This window comes from Nyctereutes procyonoides, unplaced genomic scaffold (assembly GCF_905146905.1).
Source record: "Nyctereutes procyonoides isolate TBG_1078 unplaced genomic scaffold, NYPRO_anot_genome, whole genome shotgun sequence".
Taxonomy (NCBI): Eukaryota; Metazoa; Chordata; class Mammalia; order Carnivora; family Canidae; genus Nyctereutes; species Nyctereutes procyonoides.
Window position 1 is genome coordinate 32,016,139 of NW_026575132.1, and position 27,346 is coordinate 32,043,484.

At 42.8% G+C, this 27,346-nt stretch overlaps 1 protein-coding gene across 1 annotated transcript in view; it reads left to right on the top strand.

Moving 5' to 3' along the window:
- WDFY4 (WDFY family member 4) overlaps window positions 1–27,346 on the top strand; it is a 284,669-nt gene that overhangs the window by 132,065 nt on the left and 125,258 nt on the right. The window contains exons 35-39 of the mRNA XM_055345541.1: window positions 718–875; window positions 4,178–4,416; window positions 6,966–7,087; window positions 8,388–8,573; window positions 9,906–10,042. Of these exons, the coding sequence (XP_055201516.1) occupies window positions 718–875; window positions 4,178–4,416; window positions 6,966–7,087; window positions 8,388–8,573; window positions 9,906–10,042 (842 nt within the window). The remainder of the gene's footprint in view (window positions 1–717; window positions 876–4,177; window positions 4,417–6,965; window positions 7,088–8,387; window positions 8,574–9,905; window positions 10,043–27,346) is intronic.

Genomic DNA, 27,346 nt, shown 5'->3' on the forward strand with positions numbered 1-27,346 from the left:
GTCATAGAATCCTTAGTGATGTGGCTGGTCTTCCAGACTCTTCCTTGCCCCAGTGTGGCAATTCTGACTTTGCATCTTTCTTGGCGAATATCTGAAGGGCAATAAGGAGAGTGGTAAAAAAACATATGCTGGTAGTTCCAGTTCTGCCCTTGGCTCTGTCACTAGACAGCAGTGTGACTCAGGGCAGGTCCCTGAACCTGTAGGTGATGATGGCAACTGTGGTTAAATCAGAGGGTTGTTGACAAGGATTAGCTGAGATCATCACATCTCCATCTGAGCACAGCGCCAGCTGTGGTGGTAAGCACAGACAGATGACATACAGCTTTATCCTCTGCCCCCCATGGCAAGAGGGCCTTGGGTCACTATGACAGCCTTCCCATTTACCTTATGCCTTCAATTCTCCTCCACCCTTCTTCCAAATGCCTACCAGAATAAGTGCTGTCCTTTGCTTGTCTTCTTCCCACTTGGTTTATGCCACTGACTAGATTGTTCAACACCAATTTAGTTTGAAAAAAAAAGTGTGTTCATTGGGCACCTACTGTGTATAAGACCCCATTTTCCAGCAACAGAGTATACAGAAGGTTACATTGGTTATACAGAGGTGAGTAAGATGTGGTCGGTTACCATAAGGGGCTTGGTGAATGTTGTGGTGAGAAGGCTGTTCAGACTCTGATGATTTCTCAGACCTTGTCTGTGTCCTCACTACCCCCACCCCAGACAGTAAAGAGCCTCAGCCAAATGCAGAAGCTGCTGCTGCTCCTTCACTCGCAAACATCTCTCACTTCACCCAGAAGCTGGTGGAGAAACTGTGCAGTGGGATGTTCTCAGCAGACCCCAGACACATTCTTCTCTTCGTCATAGACCACATCATGGTGGTAAGAATCCTGGGCCGGCCACAGTGGGTGGGGGGATCTCCTGCTGACCCATCAAGTGTCTGTGTGACACCATTTTGGCTTCTGTCTAATTGGATCTATCTCCAGGAAGGACCCAGAGTCCTGGGATTGATGGGAGGAAGGAGGAGGACCTTTTTGGTGCAGGTAGCACCTGGTGGATGTTGAATGCCCTACAGGGCTCTTTCCTCCAGCCACCTGAGATCCATCTCAGTGAGTGTGAGCTGCAGACCCCTGTGTTGGCACTTGAGCTCTGTCCCCTCCTAGATGCTACAACCCCCACTTTGGACTTTTATTGTGATTGTTGGTTTAATCTTAGTTATTGTTATTTCTCATCAACAAATGGCCAAAAAGTTCCTTATCTCCAAAAGGCCTATTTCATTTCATTTTTACTATGTACCTTCATGGGTCACATGTGGGCCTTCCTGAAGTTGCCACAAGTATTTTTTCCTAGCCTTATTATTCCTGCATGTGCTCTCCTTCTCTCCCCACATCCATCTATATATAAACACCCACACATAGAAATGCAGTTATAGATACACTTTCAGATGTAAGTTAGTTGTGTATACATGTGCACACATTCTTTACTGTACATGTGTACACACACAGAGAATCACACAATCTCAAAATTCTAGAGTTGAACCCTTTACTTTGTCCTTACCTCCCATTCTGGAAACTTTTCCTGACAAGTGGCTATTCAGTCTTTCCTTGAACCCTTCTTGTCTGAGGAGTTCACGATGGCGTGAGGTGGTCCTAGCCAGTGGGGTGCCTGTGATTGCTGGAATGCTAAAATCTGTCTCCAGAAACTCTGCCAGTGGTTCTCAGCATGCCTTCTACAGCAGAACCCGGGGGAGCCACTCTCCTTTCTCTTCACACCTCGTAGAGAGGGTGACATCAGTGTTCCCAAGATACTTCTGTCTGTGGAGTCAGCCACAGACCCAAGGACTGGGCCTGGATATAGCCCCTAGCGTGATAGTTTGGTTGATGCATAGTTCTGGGCAAGCCTGATAAGAATGTGTTCAGATGCTTCCTCAAGGATAACCCCAAGATGGGAGAAACATGCCTTGTTGGCTCTGAGGGGATTAAAATCAGAGTCTTGGGCAGTTGTGCTGAGAATTGAGAATAGCCACTGAGCTCCCATCTTATTTCAGGCAGCAATGACAGCACTGTAGACTGGATGGCTAAGCAGCAGACATTCTTTCTCACAGTTCTAGAGGCTGGAAGGTCCAACCAAGGTCAGGGTGACCAAAGATCTGGTGTCTGGGGAGGGCTCTCTTCCCCGTTTTGCAGATGGCCATCTTCTCATTGCATCCTCATGTAATGGAAAGAGAGTGGAAGCAAGCTCTTTCTCATCCCACCATGAGGGCTCCATGGTCATGACATATTTACCTCCCAGAGACCCTGTCTCCAAATGTGATCACAGTGGGAAGCTAGGGTTTCAACACATGTGTTTCAGAGGATGCAAACATTGAGTTTATAGCAGTTCCCTACTAGTCAAAGCAAATACTCAGAGCTAACATCAAAAAGTGGGTGCCCACTGGGGCTGATGTGCCTTCAGGGGGTGCTAGGCCAGACTCGACTCCACACATATCTGCCATTCTTCTCCCCTGCTCGTTGCCTGTGACTTTCACAAATCTTAACTTCAGGTTGGCAGATGGGACCCATCTGAAGAGCAGGACAGAATACTGATTTCCAGCAGATTTAAATAAAACTTAAATTTACGTGTAAATGCTTATATTACCTATGCTATTTATTTATTTATTTATTTATTTATTTATTTATTTATTTAAAGAGTTTATTTATTCATGAGAGACACACAGAGAGTGAGAGGCAGAGACATAGGCAGAGGGAGAAGCAGGCTCCATGTAGGGAGCCCGATATGGGACTTGATCCCAGGACCCTAGAATCACACCTTGAGCCGAAGGCAGATAGATGCTCAACCATTGAGCCACCCAGGCATCCCTACCTATGCAATTTTAAGAGAGCAATTTATAACTAACAAATGATCTTTCTGATAGACTGAAACATTTTGCACATAACTTTTAGCTATGGATTCTTTTGTTTTTAAAATTGTTAAATTTATTTTTATTGAGATATAATTGACATATAACACTGTATAAGTTTAAGGTATACCACATATTGACATGATACGTTTATATATTGCAACATGATTGCCACCATAGTGTTAGTTAACACCTCTATCAAGTCATATAATTATCATTTCTTTTTTTGTGGTAGGAAAAAGTAAGATCTAGTCTCTCGGCACCTTTAAAGTTTATAAGAGAGTATTATTGTCTATAATCACTATGCTGTGCATTTATCCAGGCATTTTTTTCATATATTAGTTACAATGAAGCGATGAAGCCAAATAGATGGATGGACCCATCAGTATTAAGTCTATGAACCAGGACTTCTGTTTTCCCCTTTAAGTTTCTCATGTACTAAAAATTACTGGACTCTAATCTCTTTTAGATGATATGGTGGTTAAAAGCACAGCACGACTCAAGTGTCTGGTGTGGGTTTGGCCCTTGCTGAGCACTTAACCTCTCTGTCCCTCAACCTCCTTATCCCTAAATTGGGATAATTTTAGTGCTTGCTTCATGATATTATAATGTTTAAATGAGGCAATACATGTAAATTGTTGCAAAAATGCTTAGTATGTAACTGGAATATTGTAAATACTTTATGCATAACTACTATTAATAATACTTTCTTATACACTGAGTGTCAAACCATGTTACCAGCATTCCAGAAATTTCTGGTTCCCATCTATTTTTATAATATGATGGTGGTAAACTTTTAATTTGTTTTCCTTTTTCAACTTTTAATTTTAATTTTTATTTATTTTTATTTTTTTTAAGATTTTATTTATTTATTCATGAGGGACATAGAGAGAGAGGCAGAGACACAGGCAGAGGGAGAAGCAGGCTCCATGCAGGGAGCCTGATGTGGGACTCAATCCCGGGGCTCCAGGATCACGCCCTGGGCCGAAGGTAGGCGCTAAACTGCTGAGCCACCCAAGAATTCCCCTAATTTTTATTTTTAAAAAATTTCTTTTCAACACAAATTTTTGAGAAGTTCAGATGTTTGAATTTACTTTAGAGATTGTTCACTTAAATAGAAGCTCAAAGATAGAGGAAGGTAGTCCTATTTGAATTTTAGATCACATCACTTTTTGAAATACAGAAGAGACTCTAAAATTGTATCATTTTCACAGGTAACTGGGTTAGTATCTAAAACTCACAAAGTGTTCACAAGCACCTGTGTGTGTTTATTTTATGATACAGGTCATTGAGAATGCCTCTTCTCAAAAGGATGCTGTCATCAGTGCTTTATACAGCAGTTTAAATAAAGTCATTCTTTACTGCCTGTCCAAGCCCCAGCAATCCCTCTCCGAGTGCCTTGGTCTTCTCGGCATCTTGGGCTTCCTGCAGGAACACTGGGACATTATCTTTGCCACCTATAACTCCAACGTCAGCTTCCTCCTGTGTCTCATGCATTGTTTTTTGCTGCTCAGTGAGAGAAGGTAAGAGCTGCCTACCTGTTTCCTTGCTTGCTAGTGGTCCATACAGAAAAGCAAGCTTTAGAGGGACATTTGATTGGGATCAATATGAATGATATATGTATTTTTGTTTATCCGGTTGTCCAAATTATGTGCAGTGCTTGACAATACGGTAGACTGTCCTTAAATGTGTCCACGTAACTGAGCCCCTAGAGTCATCATGGAATAGTAATTTACCCCATTTCTACAATGCTCAGGTTGTAAGATACCTTATTTTTTTTAATAATAAATTTATTTTTTATTGGTGTTCAATTTGCCAAAATACAGAATAACACCCAGTGCTCATCCCGTCAAGTGCCCCCTCAGTGCCCGTCACCCATTCACCCCCACCCCCCGCCCCCCTCCCCTTCCACCACCCCTAGTTCATTTCCCAGAGTTAGGAGTCTTCATGTTCTGTCTCCCTTTCTGATATTTCCTGCCCATTTCTTCTCCCTTCCCTTCTATTCCTTTTCACTATTATTTATATTACCCAAATGAATGAGACCATATAATGTTTGTCCTTCTCCGATTGACTTACTTCACTCAGCATAATACCCTCCAGTTCCATCCACGTTGAAGCAAATGGTGGGTATTTGTCGTTTCTAATGGCTGAGTAATATCCCATTGTCTACATAGACCACATATTCTTTATCCATTCATCTTTTGATGGACACCGAGGCTCCTTCCACAGTTTGGCTACTGTGGACATTGCTGCTAGAAACATCAGGGTGCAGGTGTCCCGGCGTTTCATTGCATGTAAGATACCTTATTGATTTCATTTTTGGGACAGGAAACCCCAACACTGAATCTACATATTGATTTCATGATGCAGCCAGATTTCAAAAATATTAACATTTGATAAATGCAATTTTAGAATGGGAAAATACGTAATAAAGTGTATCATGCAAGCCAGGCATAGTTTTCTATACACACACAATTTAAATTATAAAATGACATCCATAAGCACACTTGTATAAGAAATACTAATAAAAAGAAATTGAATTAAGTGTATATTTTAAAAAGATTTTATTTGTTTGAGAGAGAGAGAGAGCTTGTGTGTGTGTGGGGGGGGGGAAGGAGCAGAGGGAGAGGGACAAGCAGACTCCGTGCAAAGCATGGAGCCCAACGTGAGGCTTGATCCCATGACCCTGAGATCATGACCTGAGCCGAAGCCAAGAGTTGGATGCTTAACCGACTAAGCTACCCAGAGACCCCTGAATTAAGTTTATTTAAATTCTTTTCTTGAAGCCCAAAGTTTGAAAATGTGTTAGATATCTCTGTGTATATGCACTTTCTTCTTTTTCTCTGGGAATATTCTGTATCACCAGTGCCTTGGCATCATACTGCTCACAAATGTTATCTCTTATTAATAAAGCCATGTAGAGCATAGAGGAAAAGAGGGCTATGTAATATTATACTTTTCTCTTGTCATTTTGTTGTTACCATTTTACCTCAATACAAATTATGTTTTATTACTTGAAAGAAATTCCAAAAATGTCAAACTGACTACTGAATGTTACAAAACTCAACTTGGTTTTGTCTTAAAATTCTCTGGCAATCATTGGGAAACACTTCTGGCCCAGAGGAAGCACTTGCCATTTTATTTGTTTGAAGTAAAAGAATTAATTTTTGGTGGGTTAAATTGGGAGGTTCTTCTGTTTTGTCTGTATTTTAAGAATTAAGCCTATCCATTTTGGAAGCATAGGTAAGAAGAAAGGAATGCCAACTTATGTGTATGCTTGGATTTCCATCTTCCTCAGATCCCTCTGTTTAGCTATATGGCCTCCAAATCCAAAAGGACTTTATTCTAGAAATTTCAAGAATGGGTATTCTCATACGATGCTATATTTTCATTTAATTGTCATTTTTGGTTTAATCCACAAACATATCCTGTATGTCTGTTCTGCTTGGTTGACTTAAGGGGCCCAGAGAAGAAGGCACGTAGACATTAACATGATTAGGAGCCCCAGAGCACATAGTTTATGGGGAATCTAATGTGTAAATCACTATGCCTCCACTTAGAACCAACTACATGATGTGCAGGAAAAATGGAAATGTGAATCCTTAAAAACTACTAAGAATTTCAAGACAGTGGCAGCAGAGTCCAAGCATGGGACCTTTCTGAGTGTGGACCCATTATGACTGCACAGGTCACGGGCCCATGAAGCTGCCCTGGTCCCTTCCAGGTGGGATGAGATCAGAGCCAAACAAAGGCAGAGTTCAATACTTTGGGAGTCTACAAAAACAAATGACCAGTTCTGATGGTTGGAAACCAGGAGAAGGTTCAGGGGCCTTCTGGGAGCATTGATTAGATTTAATAAGAGAATTTTTTAAAAAGGAGTTTTTCCTATTTTTCCTATTGCTATTGTATAATATCTGTCACAGAAGGTGTCATGAGGTGTTTGCTTTAACTTGAATTTATCTGTTTTTCCAATTGATAATGTACTGAATTTGGAGGATGATTATTTGTAATAAAGAATGATGGAATGATCCCAAAGAAACTGGAGTTTATAGCGAAAAATCTGGTCTCCTAGTTACCCAGAAGGATTTGGATTGGAACCCAAGCCTAGAATGACTCCTTACCATCAAGTCTTTCTTTCTTCAAATGAAGAAGTGAGAGAAAAAGGAGAGGAAGACTTCCCAAGTTTGAGTGATGGTATATTTTATTTGCTTATTTTTTGGGAGAGTAGGTGAGTGGTGGTAACTTCTGGGTTGCATTCTTCAACTCTGTGGAACTTGGTCAGACTAAGAACTTGGCCAACTTACTATAAAATTCCAGAGGATGTCACTGTAAGTTGATTTTACTTCTCAGGCAATCTCTTGAATTTTTCTTTGGATACTAGATATGGGAACTGGAATGTCATCTCACCTTTTTCAAGCTGTTACCTACCTCTTTCTCAACTTTCTTCTCTAGAAAATAGGACTAGAGTAAATAAATTCCTTATTTCTATGACATTTTTGGATTGATGGAGTTTATTTTTGAATTTGCTAATATCAAATCAAGTTAAAAGGACTGGCAATTTAAAAAAATAGCAGATGGATCTATGTGTTTGGAAATTGCTCTTTTTTGATCCAGGAAGCTTCAACAGACTTTCTTCCACCACTTTTGTCTGCTGACTGTGCTCCCTTACCTCATGATACCATATAGTAGGCACAAGGGCATGTTTTCTGGTCATCTAGGTGCCCCAAGCCACTGCTTAAAACTCTTGTGAGTTTGAAGTGTACTCTGACACAGTTAATTACAACATGAACATGCATATTTTGGGTTTGACTAGTAAAGTAGACTGAACAACATCCATACTTATAGGATGAGAAAAACAGACTTAGAGGCTGGTGCCAGAGGAGTGACTCAGTGGTCCAAGATCCAAGGGGGTTTAGGCATTTAGGGTACTATAACTATGAGGCATAGCAGGTAGAACTGGCCTGATAGATTGGTCCATATCTGGACAAATCCAGGGCACTGAGATTGGTGGATAGTGGGAAGCAAGATTCAGTGGTAAGAAAGAGGATTGACTTGGGGTCTGTGTCCCCAGGCAAAGTTTTGGGTTTGATGTCCATTCCTTTGAGGGGCCAACAAAAAAGTAGTTTAGAAGGAGCTGTTGGAAGTGGTATTTGGTTACCTAGAGTGTACACAGGTATTTTTCTCTTTTGTATCTAATGGAATTGGGAGGTAGAAGAAAGAGATTCCCTGTGTCCATCAATCATATTTCCCAGCTCTGAACATATGAGGCAGACAGGATTTGGTTGTGGGCAGTTAGGGTTGGGGAGAAGCCAGCTCACATGGATATTTGTAGCATTGTCTACATACTGTCTACTTTCTGGCCAGAGCTTGCAAAGCTTAAGTGATGATCAAGAAGGATGCAATAAAAGCCACAATGATACACCATCTCCTGGCCTTTGCTGAGAGAGGCCCCAAGGACCCCCTGACTGTGTGATGTGCTCTCTTTCTGTGTTAGTCCAGAACAACATCCAAAAGATGGTGCGGACCCTCTGGCAGCAGCTTGTGGCACAGAGGCGACAGGAGCTGGAGGACACCTTCAAGATTGATCTTTCTGTGAAACCTGGAGAGAGTGAAGTGAAGATTGAAGAGATTACCCCACTCTGGGAGGAGACGATGCTCAAGGCCTGGCAGCATTACTTAGGTCTCTGTCCACTTGGCTTCAGGGAACAGAACTGCTGGGTCTCACAGATGCAAAATTTCGCAAACTTCCTCTGGGACCAGAGCCTTTTCCAACCAGATCTTCTTTCTCATCCCTGTGGTGTATGGGATTCACATCACTGAAACTTCACGAATCTTTGCTCACAAAGAATAAATGCCGCTTTGTATCTTGGGTAAAAGGAAGGTCAGAGATGCTAGCAGATTCTAGTAATTTCTTAGAGAGTGGATACAATATCAGAGCTCTAGCTCTAGCCTAGAGTTTAGGGTTCTAGGTCTTGCCCTGATATTCATCTACCAGCTTTGAAACCTTGCACCAAGTCATGCAGTGACCTGGAGCTTCAGGTTCTTCATGTTCCAAGTGAAAGTTTTCACCCTGACAATATTAATGACCCTTGAATTCTTTCAGTGACTCAACATTTTCCCCCTCATATTAGTTAATGCAGCCAATGTTGTTTCAATTTTTTTAAGATTTTATTTTTAGGCAATCTCTACCCTCAACATGGGCTCAAACTTACAACCCTGAGATCAAGAATTAATTGCACACTCCGCCGACTGAGCCAACCAGCCCACCCACCCAGAATTTTGTTTTTAAAATGGTCATTGCTCTCACATTATGGCTCCTGTACTTGTTTTAAGTCTTCCAGCATCACAAAATTCACAGTGATTCAAAAGTTAGTTGTTTCCATGTGTACCATCCCACACTACTTGGTGATATAGAACTTTATTTCATTGGCTTTCCAAATTAGCCCTGGAAAATATGTATGTATGTACAAGCCTATGTACATGCATATGTAATTTGAAGTCAGAATTTTATATTCCATTTCAGGGAAAAGTTTAATAAAGTAAGACATCTATCCCCACACACATATAGTGAAAAAAAAATGGTGAGATGGGCCTTAGACAAATGGCTCTCTTCTTTGTCATCACTCATGTATTGAAAATTCTCTGTATTTGATGACCTGTGTTTTAAACACATTATTTTATTTACTCTTCATGACACCAGAATGAGGTTAGATGCTATCATCCCCAGTTTACAAGATTGAGGACACAGAAACTTAAACTGCTTGTCCAGCATTTCACTTTGAGTCAGTGGAGCTAGGGATCTAAGACAGGTCTGATGACCCCAAAATCCACACTATATTTCTTAGTTAGAAAATAACAGTGTGAGCTTGTAGCCTGGACTGTTTTCCTTATTGGAAGTGGCATACTGGGATTGTGCCCCTGGCTGGCCCTTTGAAAGCCAAGCTAGTTGTAGAAATAGTGTGTGGTCTGCTCTCAACTTCACCTCTGACAGTTTTTGCTTCCCCGTTCCTAGCATCTGAGAAGAAGTCGCTGTCCAATCGCTCGAATGTGGGACACCACAGCAAAGTCTCTTCATGGAGTGACAGCTTGTCTTCAGCTATGAGGCTGATGCCTGGGCGGCAGGCCAAGGAGCCTGAGTGGAAGACAGAGGTGAGCTCAGACCCCTTTCCTTAAAGAAGCATCAGGCATTCGTTTCAAACCCCACGAGTCACGTCTTCTCTCTCTGTTGTTTTTGGACATATTCTTCTGAGAATTTAAGGTTATGCGTGTGACTTATCACTTGAGACTACATCTAGGAGAGCCAGGTCTTAGGCTAGCTTGAAGTGAGTATGGGCTCCTCTGGAACTCCAAAAGCAGGTATTCTTTATGGCATTAAAACCTAAACCAATCCTCGTTCCCACTCTCCTTTTGAGTCAGGTGTGCTCAGAGAGCACTAGCTTGCAGCTCAGTAAGAGCTGTTTGTGTGGGCTTAGCAAAGTGGGACAGAACTATTGGCACCATTACCAGGAGACGTAGTAGTAGATCCTCTCCACTACTGAAGGGACTGAGTTTTTGGCTTTTTTTTTTTTCCAAATTAATTTCTCTAAACTGCATAAGAAACCATTTTAAAATTCAGTGGCACCAACAATGAGTTTTTGTGATCATGGATGCTGTTATAAGGAATCTGGAGCATAACAGGAGCAGGAGGTGTCTCTATTCTCTGATGTCTGGGGCCTTGGCTGGGGTCATTGGAAGGCTCATTTACTAACACATATGCTTGTTCCTGCTGATTTTAGTCTGAGACCTTAGCTGAGACTGTTGGCTGGAGCACCTATACCTGGCTTCTCCATGTGTCCTGGGCTTTCTTACAATCTGGTGTCTGGGTTTCAAAGGATGCTATTTTCCAAAGAAGGGGAAGGAGAGAGAGAGAGAGAGAGAGAGAGAGAGAGAGAGAGAACAAGAAAGAGAGCAAGCTAGACAGATAAGGAGATACAGAAAGAGACAGAGTCAAGAGGAAGTCACATTGTCTTCCGTGACCTAGCTTCACCTCTGCTGCATTCTTTTGGTTGAGACAGGCACAGAGTTCTGCCTAGGTTCAAGGGGGAGGGAAATAGACTCAATCTTCTGGTGGGGAAGTGGCAAGGTTGTGCAAGAACATGTAGGACTAGAAATATTGCTGAGGCTCTTTTGGGAGAACACAGTCTGTCATAATCTCATGCTGGGGTCACTGACTTATTTTCAGAGGTAGCTTGTGGTCATTGAATAGACATGACCTTAGGGTCAGGAGACTTGGGTTATTTACTTAACTTCCCTGAATCTTCACCTCCTTATCTCTACAATGGAACAGATAACTGTATAACTGTGGGAGATTGTGGGAAGGTAAAATAATTGGTTGATAGACACATGCCACAACAGGAGCTCTCAGCCCATGTAGCTGTGGAAAGTGAGATTGACCCTAAATCCCACCTGCTCAGAATATGGGCTCCACTGTCCCCATGGCTCTGTTGTCCACTATGGCCAGTGACTGATGGGAGGGCACTATGGTCAGATGCTGGGGAGAAGAGAGGAGCAAAGGCTGCCTGCAACTGCCTAGGGGGAAGGCAGCCTGGGGAAGGAAGGAGGCTTTCCTCTTTCCAAGTTACAGAAATAAGAGGATTTAGGACATCTGGGGAAAGAGCCCGAACATAGAAGGGAAGACAGAAAATGAACTTGACTGGGCTGTCTGGCCACCTGGTGTTCAGAACTGAGGGTAGGCTGTGTTCTCAGCCTGTTGCCTTGTGGAAAACACTGCTCAGTCAGCTTATTGATTGGCTGACCAAGTGAGCGAACAACTCACTTAGGTTCATAACAGCTGTGTCACAGCTATTATCAGTCCCCTTGTATAGTTGTGGAAACTGAATATTAAAAAAAAAGAAAAAGAAAACCCAAGGGCTTTTTAGCCAGGAAATGGCAGTGTGAAGAGAGGATCTCCTGTCTCTATACTGCCAAGCATGACCTTAGGCAACTATGTGACCTCTCACAGCCTCAATTCCTGATCTTACAACTGGAATGTGCTTTGTTTGCACTAGAATCTGTGGAAGTGCTTGGAAACTGGAAACTGCAAGTGCTTTAGAAATGGAAGGCCATTTTCAAAATTCCATCTTCCCTTATCACTCTCTCTGCCAAAGGGAGGACCATCTCACAGGTGATAAAGCTGTGCTGAGTCCCAGAAGCTGGAGCATCCCCACCTGTGCCCAGGCACTTGCTCCTGACCAATGCCACTTGTGACAAGAGGGGGCCAGACATCTTCCTCTGGCTTTACCCTGCAACTTCTTGGTGAAATCCCTTGACCAAGTCAGCTTTTTTTTTTTTCCAGGAGATCAATTTAGTCAGGCTGTGGAGGCCAAGGAAGGGATGGCTGGGTTGCTAAGCATGGACATTTGTATAGGAACGTTTGCAGACTATTGATGTGCCTCTCACCACTCCCCCTCCCCTTCCTGGGTCATTGTCATTGGACTCAGTTGCCTCTGAGTCCTGGGAAGATTGGTTGAGAAATGAGTCATCTGAAAGAAGCTGAAATAGATTGCAATGTTTGAGGCCATGTAGGTCTGTAAATGGCTTGTAACAGCTTGCTCCAAGCTCACACTGAAAGATCTGGAGGCAAAAGTATTTTAAATTGGCTCTGTCTTTGGTGAAGGCAGGCTGCTGAAGATACTGTCTTCTACAACAGTTGGGGTCTCCATTCATTTACTCATTCACTCAACAAATATTTAGTAAGTGCTTGCTTTGTACCCTACTGTAAGCACTGAGGTTACAGAAGAGAGAAAATCTGACATATTCTCTGTTTTCATGGAGACTGCATTTTAGGGATGAAGATAAACAAAAAAACAGATAGATCATTTGTAAATATGGATGGTGCAATTAGCAACGAGGAAAAATTGAGCAGGGTAAGTGGGAGAGGGTGGCTGTTTATTTTTTTATTTTTATTTTTTAAAAGATTTTATTTATTTATTCATGAGAGAGGGGGGGGGGAAGAGAGAGGCAGAGACACAGGCAGAGAGAGTCGCAGGCTCCATGCCAGGAGCCCGATGCGGGACCCGATCCCGGTACTCCAGGATCGCGCCCTGGGCCAAAGGCAGACGCCAACCCCTGAGAGGGTGGCTGTTTAGATAAAGGTGTTAGAAACCCTCTCTGGAAGGCGGGCATAGGAGCAGAGAAATAATAAAGAGACTCTCTGGAAAAGCGGTGGTCAGGCAGAGACGACCATCAGACAAAAAAGCTGGGACCGGCATATGCTGAGGTGTTCAAAGGCAGCAAAGACCAGTGTGGCTGGATTGAAGTGAACAGAGGGAAGCCCCTGGGGATATCAGGAAGAACTCACCATCAGGAAGAACTGTGCTTTTCCAGAGCAACTCATCGACAACAGGACTTTTGTCACTGTTACATTTCTGGGCACTTAGATGTAACCATGGCCCAGCTCTTGTAACTGCATATACCTGGTGCCATAAATTTCTGCAAAACATATGCACATGAATACATGCATACATGCGCACACCCCTCTTCTTGTTTCTTTCTTCCTTTTGGAACCACCATGATCTTCAAATAATTTATTCATCCTTTTTTTCAGTTTATATTATCTAGGAGACTTCTAAAAGACAAATTATTTTTGAAACAAAGTGGACTATGTTTTAATTTTAAAAATTAATGTCTGCTTTGGAGCATACTACACCAGTGACTTGGCCTGGGCTGGGTACAGTGCCTGGTACATAGGAGACTCTTAAAGAATGTGTGTGGCACTGCTTGGAGTAATGGCATAAAATGCTTTCCCTCTTTTTGCTAAGAGGAAACTCAGCAGCCTTCAAATCCCACATCCATCACTCATCCTCACAAGATGCCTTTGTTGCTAACAGAAGGCACAACTTCTCAGGTACATATGTAGAATGTGATGTCATAGGAGAAGAGCATCAACTATTTGCCCTGGGGTCTGTTTAATTATTTTTAAAAATTAATTTTGATTATTACAGCTGATTACACCTCAGTGAGCAATGTAATTGATATTTTCTAATGTATCCCAAGGAACATTTTGTACAACATGCTTTTTGTTGTTGAAGGTTAAAGACTCCATTATTGGTTTTTGCCTAAATATGCCTACATCATTAGTCCCTCCAGTGAGAAGGTCGCCATCTGGAAAAAGCAGCATGGAGACATTATTCAGGCACAAGTGCATGAAATTGGTGTTTCTGCATCTTCTGTCTCTCTTCTGGAAAGAAGAGGCTTGTAATTAAAGGAGTTGGTTTTGGAGGAAACATTATTCATTTGGTGTTATTCCTTATCATGTCAGCAGCTGACAGCTCTGTAGCACTGATAAATTGTTCCTCAGAGTGAGACATATGATGCACGATTCCTAATTCCTCTCACCTATCTTTGTTTTCAGTAGAAAATGTCTTCCTCTTGGCAGGTGAGCTGAACTTTGAGGCAAGGCTGAAATGATGGATGTTATTTCTTCCTTTTCTTCTCCTGACACCATCACAGTCCCCTCTGGGTTGGGACTATCAAGTCATGGCCTTTCCTGGGGTGAAAGAAGGCTGCAAAAAAAAAAAAAAAAAAAAAAAAAGAAAGAAAGAAAAGAAAGAAGAAGGGTGTAAGAGTCAGCCTGTCCCACAGGGGTTGGGACCTTGGGCCCCCTTGAAGCCACAAGAGGCCAACTCTGGTGTCCTGGAAGCTGTTTCATCATGTCCACCTTCAGCCTTGAGCAACCCAGAATGTGTACCCCGGCCAGTCACTCCTCCTCACAGCCCCATGTGCCACTTGCCAACTCAGTTTTAGACTTTCTTGTTGAAAAATAAGTCGAGAAAACACCAACAACTCATACTGGTTTCTTAGCTTTGACAGATACACCATGACAGTGTATGTTGATATTACGGAAAAATAGGTGAGGGGTTGGCAGGAACCTCTGGACTATCTTTGTAACATTTCTGTAAATTTGGAATTATTCCAAAATACATAGTATGGAAGCTCCTTTTTTTTTTCTTTTTCTCTTTTGAAGAAAAAGCATTAGCAAACAGAAAATAGGGACATAGGACACAAGAGCGAGGGGCTGGTTGGCAAGGGGCCGTGAGGATGAGTGGAGGCAAGGCCTGTGAGCAAGGGGATGGTCAAAGTCCCTGTAGGCTGTAGGGAGGACACTATAGCTCACACTAGTTATACCCGAAATGAGGATTAAAGTAGTGGGGGAGAGGTACATTTCTGTATGTGGGGGTAAGACTGGAGGTTAGAGACCCTGAGGGAGGGAGAGGTGAGGCTGGCCGTTGTGGCTTCATTTAGGTGGAAGATAACGGAGGCTGAAGGGACAGGGTTTGGAGCAGTGGAAATCAAAACACACCCAAGAGAATTCTGTTTACCTAAGGCTGGGATGAACAAAAGAAGAGTGCTGCCATGGACAGGGCCCTGGCCTTTTACTTTAAAAAAATTTTTCATTTAAATTCAGTTTGGTTACCATATAGTATATCATTAGTTTCAGCGGTAGAATTTAATGATTCATCAGTTGCATACAACACCCAGTGCTCATCATATCAAATGCCTCCTTAGTGCCCATCACCCAGTTACCCCATCTCCCAGCCAGCTCCCCTCCGGCAACCCTCAGTTTGTTTCTTAGAGTTAAAAGTCTCTTATTGTTTGCCTCCCTCTCTTTTTAATCAGGCAGTAAGGAGAAAGGATGCTGCTGGAGTGTGGCAGGTGTGGGAGGTATGTGATTCGCATGGTTCTGTTGGATCTGCAGAGAATGGGGAAGAACAAGCCATAGGAAGGGAGTTGAAAGTTCGGGGCCACTTAGCCCGTAAAAGGGTGGGAGTGGAGCCGCTCTGCCTGACCTGTGCCTTGTTACAGCAAAGCGTGAGTTGGATTTTACCCCATTTTCCTCCTGGGATCAGCAGTACATGTGTGGACAGCTGTTTCATGCAGGGGCCAGGTGGATCCCACCTGTGGAGGAAGGTGCACACTCCTGCCTCCAAGCAAAGTTTAGGAGCTTATTAAGGAGTAAGACCCTCTGGAGCAGGGCCAGGCCCAGGGTCCATATGTTTCTATGGCCTTTGGAGATAGCTGAGCAAGCTTCCTGTTGCCATCTTCAAAGTTGAAATGGTTCAGGTAGGGAAGCAGGGCTGTATGAGAATTAATAAAAGGGATGAGAAAGCACCATAGCCAGAGGGTGATACACCTCAGTTGCTAAAGTATCAAAGACAAGCTCTTCACAGGAGTTCTAGGCCTGCCCTGACAAGGGCACAAAAGCACGACACATTTGCTCCAGCATCTCTGGTCTCTAACAGCTTTCCTGTGGGTGAGCCCTCTGCCCACCAGGTACAGTAGGGCCTTCTCTAAGACCGTCAGTGCCCATGAGTGGGAACCTTGATCTCAGAGTCTGGACACTTGTGTAAGCAAGGTGGCTGTGGAGTCCATAGGCTACCTCTCTGAATGTGTGCCCAGGACCCCCATCCCAGCCCCCTACACACAGTGGTCCTGCCCCTGGTGGAGGAAGAGAGGCTGGCTGAGGCCAGCAACTGGGTGACAGCTGTATGAACCACAGCCCTGGCTGACGTCCATGGCAAGTGAAATGACATTCTGACCTTCAACTCTGAGCATGGCACCCATTATCTCTTTTAAAAATCGCTGTGGAAAATTTCAAACACATACAGCAGTAGAGAAAATAATAATAAGATGAATCCTCATGGGCTTATTCATTACTTCACATCCACAGTGTTCAACTCATGGCCAATCTTGTCTCATCTCTGTCACTACTCACTTTCCTCCTCTGCGCAGAATAATTTTGAAGCAACATCCCAGACATTATATCATCTCATGCATAAGTGTTTCTGTAGACTTATTTTTCTCTTTAAAGAAATCATGAAACCCAAATAAAAATTGCAGAAAAGGAAACAAGTGTGCAGAATGGGAAGGCTTTAGCAGTCTCTGTGGGAGCAATTGAGCAGTTCCCGATGGAACTGGCATGTTCTTTCTGGCATGATTGTATTCCTCTTCTGCTGCTTTGTGATTTTGGTCTTGCTGAGGCTGGAAGTACAAGGAGCCTCAGAGAACTCCATGCCCCTGCTTCCAGAAGGAGGGTAGGGACTGACGAAGACACAATGCTTTTGAGTTTGGTGCTTCAGCACTTCTGAGTTCAGGGAATAAATAGCACTTACCATAGAAGCCTCAGCAGTCACTCACCTGCCCCCACTCACTCATGGAGCAGGAGAACTCCAGGGCCAAGAAGAGATTTTTGAAAATAGAAAGAAATGGGCTCTGACATGAAGGCAAGTAAGTGGTGGAGTAGTGGGTAACAGCCGAGGAAGTTACAATGCAACTGTGAAAACAGAACTCAGAGCTTCTAGAATCTCTCTACTGTAAGAATTTAAGCAAAAAAAAAAAAAATTGTAAGAGGCTGTAGGGAATTTTAAAAATCTGAAATTTAGAAGGTTGTCACTTGGATTGTTTCTACTTAAACTTGTTGTAAATTCACATGATGTTTGCGGACAAAAGAGAAAGGGGTTTCCCCGATGAATATGCCTTTAAGAGAGATGTGTGGAAGCAGGTGACCTAAACTGAGGGGGTAGGGGTGGGGGGTACAGGGATTAAGACACAAGAGGACTTCTAAAATTAGGTCAGAGGATGTAGAGAGGTGCAATCCTGATAGTGCCTTCTCACCGGCACAGCAGAAGGGCAGGCAGACAGCCTCTGTCAGCAAATCAAGAGAAGAGCTGGAGGGACAAAGCCCCTGGAAATCATAGGAAAGGGAAGAGTGATCCAGAAAACCTGAAATTAGGCACTTGGTGAGAAATCACAGTGCTGTGTTGTTGGAAAACCCCATTGTGTTCAGTGGTGGGAAAAGTCTTGTGAACAAGTAATTAAATGGGACTATGTGTTAGAGGAATAAAACCATTCAGAAACAAATGAAAGTATGATTTAAAAAGAGACTTTGAGAAGTGTAAATCCCTCTATGGATGTGAGTACGATTATGGCATTCTGCTAAATGGAATCTCGGCTTTTTATAATTGCTGTGGGCAAGGCTGCCAGTGACTTACTCTCTCTTGATGTTTTTCCAGAGATAACTGACCCTAAAAATAGTGTCCCTCTTGCCAGCTTGGCCTTAGAGCTCTTCATGGTATGTCTGGACTACAAGTATTTCCAGAAAGGACTTCCATTATGCTTCATTGTGGAGGTATTAGGGAGCAAGAAAAAGAAAAATGATGAGGTCCACTATCTTTTTTCTTTTTCTTTTTTTAAAGATTTTATTTATTTATTCATGAGAGACACAGAGAGAGAGAGAAGCAGAGACGTAGGCAGAAGGAGAAGCAGGTTCCCTGCAGGGAGACCGATGTGGGACTCAATCCCAGGACCCCGTGATCATGCCCTGAACCAAAGGCAGACACTCAACTGGAGCCACCCAGGCATCCCACACTATCTTTTTTCTTAAACCATTGAAGTTTCCTTTTTCACTGCAGCTAAAGTTATGTAGCATGAATCATGGCCCTGGTCTTGCAGGAAGTGGTGTTCCAATGCCACAGCCACAATAGACCTTCCCACAGAAGCAAGGTATCCAGGTGATGGAGGTGGGGACACAGCATTGTAGGGTCATGGGAATGCAGCCAGGCTGGGCAATACCTGTGCACACGTGTGCATGTGTGCAAGTGTGTGTGCAAGCATGTGTGCCTGTGCATGAATTGTCCTTTAGGTTTTTTTCAAGTGGTCTGGCAGCCAACCACGTGCTCTCTCTTGTTCCCACTATTCCCTTGACATACTTGCACATGTGTGCACACACACATACACACACAGACCATTCTTCAAACAATTGATGTTAGAACCCACTCATCACATTGAGAGGTGACCAGGAAGGAGTTAGCTGGAACAAGGAACTCCATACCAGAAGTGAACGTGGATGATAGGTCCTGACAGCAGAGGATTCGAAAGAGTGGCAGCAGCACCCACACAGCATTATTATCCAGAACAAGGGGGAAGGACAATCACAGGCAGATGAGACAGTGGCTTTTCTTTTTCCACTTAAAGGAAATCTCAAATGTTACTAGTCTGTCAAAAGTCCTTGTTACAGGAGTTTGAAGAATAGAAGTAAATGAACAAAGCAAACACTGATACCTTTAATGATGTTTCTTTACCAAGTGCATCATTTGTGAGACATCCTTATCTTCATAATAGAAGGATAATTAACATCACTAATTATCTAATTAAGTTCATTAAGCATCCACCAACAGTGCACCATGAAGTTGACATTATGTTCTACAGTCAACAAATGCCTTTGATTTCTTAGGAAGTAATTAAAATGTAAATTAGTATGCAATTATATGCACAGGGGAAGTTTTGAATTACATATTCATTTCCAAACTGCTTAGAGCAACATAGTTTTTGTTTTTTTTTCTTCAATAAAAGCAGACACTTTGCTATTAGTGGTATATATTAAAGTTGCCATCCTGTTGTTCAGTGTTTGAATCATTGCCAGGTTGTAGTACTTGTATGATACAGAGTGTTTAGTTGATGTGTTTGCTACTGTGCTTTATGCTTTTGTTCTTAATTGATCATTTTATTTAATATGTTGGTTTGTTTGTGACTTCTGTGTTTAAAAATACCACAACTGATTTTTTTCCTTGAAAACTTTCTGTAACTTAAATCTCTAGCTGATTTTGCCCTTTAAAGGTATTTTAGGTCAAATATTTTAATGTATTCTTTCCATCAGGTTAGGTTCAGGTAATGCAATCAGTGGCTTGCTGAGAGCAGGTCACACACATGCACCTCCATACATAGGAAATGAGGGTAGCTGCACAGATCAAACCTGTGACCCAGCCATCCTTAGTTGCAAGTTCACATTTCTCTGCTTTTGAGGGCAGCCCCTTGGTTTCTGATGAAATAGTATAACTTAATTTATTATAATGGGATATAACTGTTGTGCTAAATACAGCAACCTAATCAGGTTAGGACACTTCCTGAAACATCAGAGTCTCCAGACATTTGCTAGAAAAGAGGGTCCCAAGACAGAAGTCACCATACCCAATTCTCCAAAATTCTCACTTTTTGAACAATCTCAAATGAATCCTGGAAAGCCCCCCCCCTTTTTTTAAAGGAATCATATTTTATTATTATTATTATTATTGGAGTTCAATTTGCCAACATATAGCATAACACCCAGTGCTCATCCCACCAAGTGCCCATGTTTTATCAAAGCTCGCAGTTTAGGCAGCCCAGGTAGCTCAGTGGTTTAGTGCCACCTTCAGCCCAGGTTGTGATTCTGAAGACCTGGGATTGAGTCCCACGTCTGGCTCCCTGCATGGAGCCTGCTTCTCCCTCTGCCTGTGTCTGTGCCTCTCTCTTGTGCTCTGTATCTCTCATAAAATAAATAAATTTCTTTTTAAAAAAATTCACAGTTTATTGTCAGAGCTCAGTGGGTGGGATGTCCACCTTTATCATGTTGTACCATGAAGACACTGGGCAATTTGAGCATTGAGTTGATGTCACCTGTTTAGCGAGGAGGAAAAGTCTCTGCTGATGATATTGAACATCCCAATCACTTTTTGGATGATTTTTCCAGGGTCGGATTTAGGTGTTGCCAGATTCAGGGCCCTCAGTTTTGTGTGAATGAGATTTCAGGTAAATGCAGAGAGAATACAGTGGCATAAGAGAGACTGCCCCTTGTTCTTTTGAAAGGATCAACATCAGGTTTTGGCCATGAATAGAGCCTGCTGAACCCACAGCTGCTCATCAATGTTAGTGCAGACATCCCCATAGTCCAAGCAGAGAGAGGCTGGTCTCCTGGGTCAGGTGGAGGACAGGTAGCGTGGTACAAGTACATTTGGTGGACATGAGGCTGGCTGAACTATGATAAGCAGTAGCTTCATGCCAGAGGAAACCCACACAGGGCCCTCCATAGAAATAGGCAGTTTTGGGGGGTGGGCCCTGACTTCTGTCCCAGCTCTGCCAGCAAGCTGTGAGCTGTAGTATGGTCTGTGTCTTTGTTCTCATTTGTCATTCCAGAAGGGATTCCTTTTTTCCCATTCATGTAAAAGATAGTGGCTAGGCTAGGGGAGACCTTGGCTTGACCACGGGATCCCACTGCTAAAATCAGATGATGCTGACCTTCTTCAAATAGGCAGCAAGCACCCACCTCAGTGAATAGAATTTTCCCTGCCAGAATTTTCCTCTCAACTGTTTATTCCTAAAACTTATTTTAAAATGTGGTCTTCTCTAGCATGACTTCCTAATAATGCAAAGTCCACCCGACAATTGAATAATTAATACCAACAGTAACTCACTTCATCCCATGGCTGGCTTAGGGTCCAGCCTCCTGCTAATCACACATTTCCTCACCTGCACCCAGCACGAAGGGAAGACAGTGTCACCGTGGTGCACAAGTGCACCATTATACCAAAGGCTCTACCACCTGACAACAGCCTAAAGCCACCTCTGAGTGCTTTTCTGATCATTCAGCCTCACAAGAAATGGGCTAAAGTTGTTTTGATTTTGGCAGCCAGATGATAGCTTGAACCTTCTCTAAGAGAGCCGGCACTGAAGCTATGCAAGTTCCACAAATCGATGGAATATGCTCAACATCAGGTCCTGACCACTGCCCGTTAAAAAGCGCACTGAATCTAAATTATGCTTGAAAAGTCTTTAGGGACAAATGCTCCATTTCTTCTCCAGAGATGTCTATCCAAATAGCAGCATCTAGTCTGAAAAAGTTAACTAGATCTTCTCACTTCCTTCTGTTAGTTATTTTCTGATTTTATTTCTTTCCCTACTGTAGTATTTTTATTACAAAATCAGGCTGTGTATGCCATTTGTGATGGGTGTCATGGAGGACTCTTTCAAAGTAACTCAAAGTCCAAGTCAGCAGTTCAATGCACGATATTTTAATGTACATAAATACTTCTTCCTGTGCAATTCAATATCACATGAATTTATTGAATAGACCTAGCATTCCTCACTAAAAATATAGAGATGAATAACTCACAACCCCATATTTTAAGAATCCTTATGCTGTTTATTGATCTCCCTACTTAGATGGTATCTAAGAAGAATAATAGTAGATGAGCTTCTAAACAAAATATGTATAGGTCAAGATTTTGTAAATTGAAACAGATTTGAAATTAGTTTAGGAACTAGGCATTTTAAAGGAATCCTGGGTTGAATCCTTTTGAAAACTGAATATAGTCCTTTGCTTTAAAGGTAACTTATACCCAGGAATCTATTTTGAGTTTCGGATTTTTGTATGTTAGATTTCCTAGCATGAGACATACCTGCATTACAAAAACTGATATGGTGTTTGGGGGAGGGTATTATTATCCTGAGAAATGCTTTCAATTTTGAGAAATTATGACCCAAGAATGGGGGAAGCACATTTTTGTTTACTTCTCTAAATTTGAGTTTTTAAAACATAAATATTATTCATCAAAACAAAAAAATGCTTTTGAGTTCACGAGACAGAGTATCCCAAACTACATAATGAGAAACCGGCAGATGGTCGTGGAGTGGAGGAGTGCAGGGCCCTCCCTAGGCGCTGCTGCCATTCACAACCCGCTAGGGCTTGTTCCCAGCTTGGCCGCCAGGCGCCTGCCACGTGAGTTACAGCCGCGTTCTCGCCCTGGGACCCATCTATTATGAGAAGCCATTTTGGTTAATTAAAAAAGTGTTTCAAAGTCTCAGAACAGGAAGCTCTGAAATCTTCTTCTCTTTGCTATTGTCAATGGGGGTTGGTGTAAACTTGGCTCTGTGGCCTGGCATAGGACGGAGAGTGGGGACAGCAGAAGGAAGCATGGCAGTCTGGGTTCTGGGGACCTGGGAGAAAGTTTCAGAGGTCCTCAGGTGTTGGCTTGATTTACTGTTATAAGTAGGAGTGACAAAGGGAGCAGCTGAGGTTGTTTAGTAAAACAAAAGTGCAATTGAATGAGTATGTGTCCAATCAGTAAGAACTGATGGTCTCAGACTCATGGACTTCTCTGTCTAGGAACTGCTGTTGGTTTCAGGAAACAGCCTATAAGTGAAAGGAAATAGATGAGAAAGTATGAGCTAGTGAGACATAATCTGGAGGAAATGGATGATGTGCTAGAGACTGCCTCGTGATCACTGTGGGTTGGAAGTGATAAAGTGAGAGGAAAAGAGGAACCATCCAGCATCTGGGGAATGTGAACTCTAGAAACAGATCCAGCCACTGACAGCGCTCCCTGGTGGGAATGAGTTTGTATATTTGAGGACAGAGAGAGGTCCATATAAATGGAGCATGGAGCCCAAACGGGAGAGACTGGTCCAGAAGGGTGGCAGGAATCAGTTGTCGAGTGCCATTCCAGCTTCTCTAGAGGATTGGATAACATGTGGGCGTCTATGACTTCATCTGCATCTATATTTCCACGTCTCTCTCTTCTTTAAGCACCTGTTTCTTCTCCAGGCATTCCCTCTTTCAAAGTTCTACACACATTCATTGATTTCCTCTCCTGTATCCCTGGCCCTTGGCTTAAGGCCAGTGGATACTGACCCAGTCCCGGACCTGGGAATCCTGCCTTCTGGGGGGGGGGGGGCGTGAAATAATTACATTTTGAAGAGGTTAAGGTTCAGGATGTGCCCATAGGAAAGAAGGCCTCACTTGGGCTTTTTGGAGAAGTTTGAGCTGAGATGAGGAGGAAGAGGAAGGATGCAAGGGAAGATTGGTAGTGAGGAAGGGGCCCCTCCAGATGCAGGACAGTTGTGACCATCTGCCTTGTGGCTCAGCTGCCAGCCTGGCATTACCAGAATATCCAGTTTGTCTTAATTTCATGTATTTCTTTATATCTTTTTTCATTCCCCAGAGGATTTATGGTAACTTGAGATGAGGATGCATGTAATAAAGAAATGAGATCAGGAAAAATAATAATAAGAGAAGAAAGCAAATTCCTGGGGAATTAAGACCATAAACACATAGTCTATAAAGAGTTACACTCAAGCATCTACACTGTGCTCTACCTTTCTGGATGCCATTGTGGAGCAGGGGCTACATAGTTCATACTTTTATGCCCACCCATCAATAACACTTCTGCCAAGAGGTGGAAGTGCTTGAGAACAGGGAGAACAAAGCAGATGGCCCTGCCCCGCATCTATTTGCCACCCTAATTGTGAGTTTTAAAAAATCCAATCTGACCATGTCATGTCCCTGATCAAAAACCAGCATGTACTGCCACACTGTCCAGGAGAAGACTCAGACCCACAACCACACTGCAAGAAACCTGACCTCACTACTTTTTTCCCTCGCCCCCATTCTGCATGGTCTGCAAATTAGGTCCATTTCCATATTTTATTATAATGCATCTCCCATCTGTCTTCTCCCATCTGTACCCTTGGGCACATGTGGGCCTATCTTCCCCTAAGAGCTACCCCCTTCCATAGGACCAACTGCTTCTCCTGGACTTTAAAAATCCTGTCCCTTCTGAAAGCCTGCCAAGCCCTCTCCAGCCTGGTTGTGACCCTGCGTAGCCACAGCTCTCTCGGTCACTCACGATGGCCGCTGCTGTGAGGACCCAGCCTAAGGGAGAGGGTTGGGTTGGTGTTGAACACATGCAGCCCATGGCAGATGCCTACTGGCTGGTCCTGGTATAGCCCCTAAGAGAGCCGAGGTGAGCAGATGTGTGCAGCATCAAAGAGGACAGGAGTATGGTCAGGGCTGCCCTCAGGTAACTCCTGCTGTGGGCTTGCATTGCAGCCAGGGACCCCCTGAAAGCTCAGGCCAAGGATTCTGCTCCACAGGCAGGCAGTGGCAGGATAGTCCTGGCCAAGGTGGCCTTGTCTCTCTTCTTAAAGTCTAAAGAAGGAATCTTCTGGTAAACTGTGGCTCCCATTTGTTTTCTGTCTCTGAAATGTTAGTTGCAGTGTGTAGGTTGTCTCTGTGCTAGGCATCATCTGGAGTGAAAGAAGGTGTATGAGCTTGCCCATGCTGCCCTAACAAAGCAGCACAGACTGGAGGCTTCACCAACAGCCATCTCTTCTCTCACACTTCCATTCTGTCTGAGCCTGGTGGAGGCCCTGACACCCAAGAAGGAGGCAAAGAGGAGAGACAGTGACTCCCTTGAGAAGGCCCAGTACCTAGAATTCCAAAGCTTTTGTTCTTTGTTACATTGGAGTGTTTTTTTTTTTTTAAGTAGTCATGTTCCATGTACTCATGACAATTGAATTAATAAAAACATCACAGTTCATGGGGCAGCCTGGGTGGCTCAGCGGTTTAAGTGCCTGCCTTCGGCATAGGGTGTGGACCTGGAGTCCCGGGATCGAGTCCCATGTTGGGCTCCCTGCATGGAGCCTGCTTCTCCCTCTGCCTGTGTCTCTGCCTCTCTCTCTCTCTTTCCCACTCACTCATGAATAAATAAATAAAATCTTTATAAAAAAAACACATCACAGTTCAAAAAATATAAATTAGAAACCACTATTCATCTTAGAAATTAATATGTGAGTGAATTTAATGAGAGATGACTTGAGCTGTGGTGATCTGGTCCTTCCTCAGCCACTCTCAGTGCCAGTTGTTTGTCATTATTGCTGGAAATATGATTATTACTCTGGTATTGCTTGACCTTTATTAAGAATCCAGGGGCTATGGCTCCATAGCAGAGAAAAGTGCAATTATCTGGGCACTTGAAGACTGTTTCCTAGCCCGACTCATCTAAGTAGATATCCTGCAAAGACCCCTTGACTGTGACCACACCTTGCTCTTACACCCCTTCTTCAAATTGGGCTGTGAACATTTGATGGGGGCACATGTAGATATCATATATGACTTACCACAAATAAGGAATGCATTTAATTGCTTTTGTCAGGCAACCCAAACCAAGTGTGCACCAAGGATTTATATTTAAAAGTAGATGCATCAGCCTTATTCACGGAAGGCATAGCAGAAAAACTTTATTAAACCAGGAAAATATTGAATTTCAGATGGGTTTAAAGTACAGGGGATGTCAGGGCCATACTGGAAAGTGTTGCCATTGACCCTAATGGGTCTCTTTAATCCTGACCACATGGGAGTATCTCACTCCAGACAGGGAATAACCAGTTGCAGAGAATTTGGCCTGGAGGAGTGACAAGGGTCTATGAGTTTCACTTCAGTATCTCAAACTCTGATAATTGCCTCTGTTTGCTTGGCCCTTGGGGATAGAGATGGGCAATGTCCCCGAAGAGCTTATTCTAATTTGGGAAGGGGCTGGTGGGAAACTGGCCACTGTAATTCAGAGTATTGCTCTCACAGGATTTCTGTTCTATCATGGGAGTCCTGAGGAGGTGTTCTAGGAAAGAGTAGACTATTAATGATAGTTTCATGTTAACTACAAAGTGCATACACAGACACAGGTTCTTCTGCCGCTTGGCGACAAATCTCTCATCCTCTGAGCCCCTACCAATGGAGAAGAGGGGACCAGCGAGTGACAGTGAGAGTGACCAATGAGATCATGAAACCCATGGAGTTGGAAGTCTCTTTCACATCTGGTTTTACTCCTGTCTTGGTGAAGAGGCGTCTACCCTGAGTTTGACCTGAACCTGTCTCTTTTTTCTTTGGCCAAAGTAAGAGGTTAAAGAAATCTAGATTTGACACTAAAATCAAACAGTATTATTATTGCTTTTTCTTTATGGAATTATTAGTGAATACTTAGAAACTTTAAAAAATTGTAAAGGAGACTGCCCACAGTGGAATCATGTTACATAGGATTAAGTTTAAAAATACATTCATGAAATGAAAATCAAGTTGTCAACAATACTCTTCAAATTCCCTTACATTATTCATCAAGAATGATACCATTTGTGACTTTATGAATTCAGTATCATCCTTCTATATATCCACCAGGCAGCTTTTCCACCATTTTGGAGATTAATTACTATTTCTTTGTTAAGTGTCTGATGCAGTAGTTGGCTCATGCAATGAAGGGGAAGCAAGATTTACCAAAAATTATTTCTTTAAACATGAGAATTACATTCAGTACAATGAGCTGTTTACTCCGAAGGGAAATGTAGGACTGTGTCCAACTGGAAGAGCAGTGATTCACATCTTCTATCTCATTCTCATGATGGGGTTTAGGTGGAAGGTTGTGAGAATTTCATTGTATTTTCTAATACACTCTTTATTTAGGAATACCTTTCATCTACTTTTCATGTTCATATTCAGTACTGCTGTATACTCCTCACCCAGTTTCCCCTGTTGTTAACATCTTACATTACCATGGTTTGTCAAAGTGAAGAAACTGACATTGGTGCCTTCCCGGTAGGTAGTCTGGTAACTAAACTCCATACCTTATTTTGCTTTCCCTAGCTTTCTCACTAATCCAGGATCCAGTCCAGTGCACCAACTTACATTTAGTTATCATATCTCTTTAGGCTCCTCTAATTTGTGGCAATTTCTCAGACTTTTCCTTGTTTTTCATGACCAGTGTTGAGGCACACTGGTCAGATATTTTGTAAAATGTGCCTTAATTTTGATTTGTTTAATGTTTTCTCATAATTGCT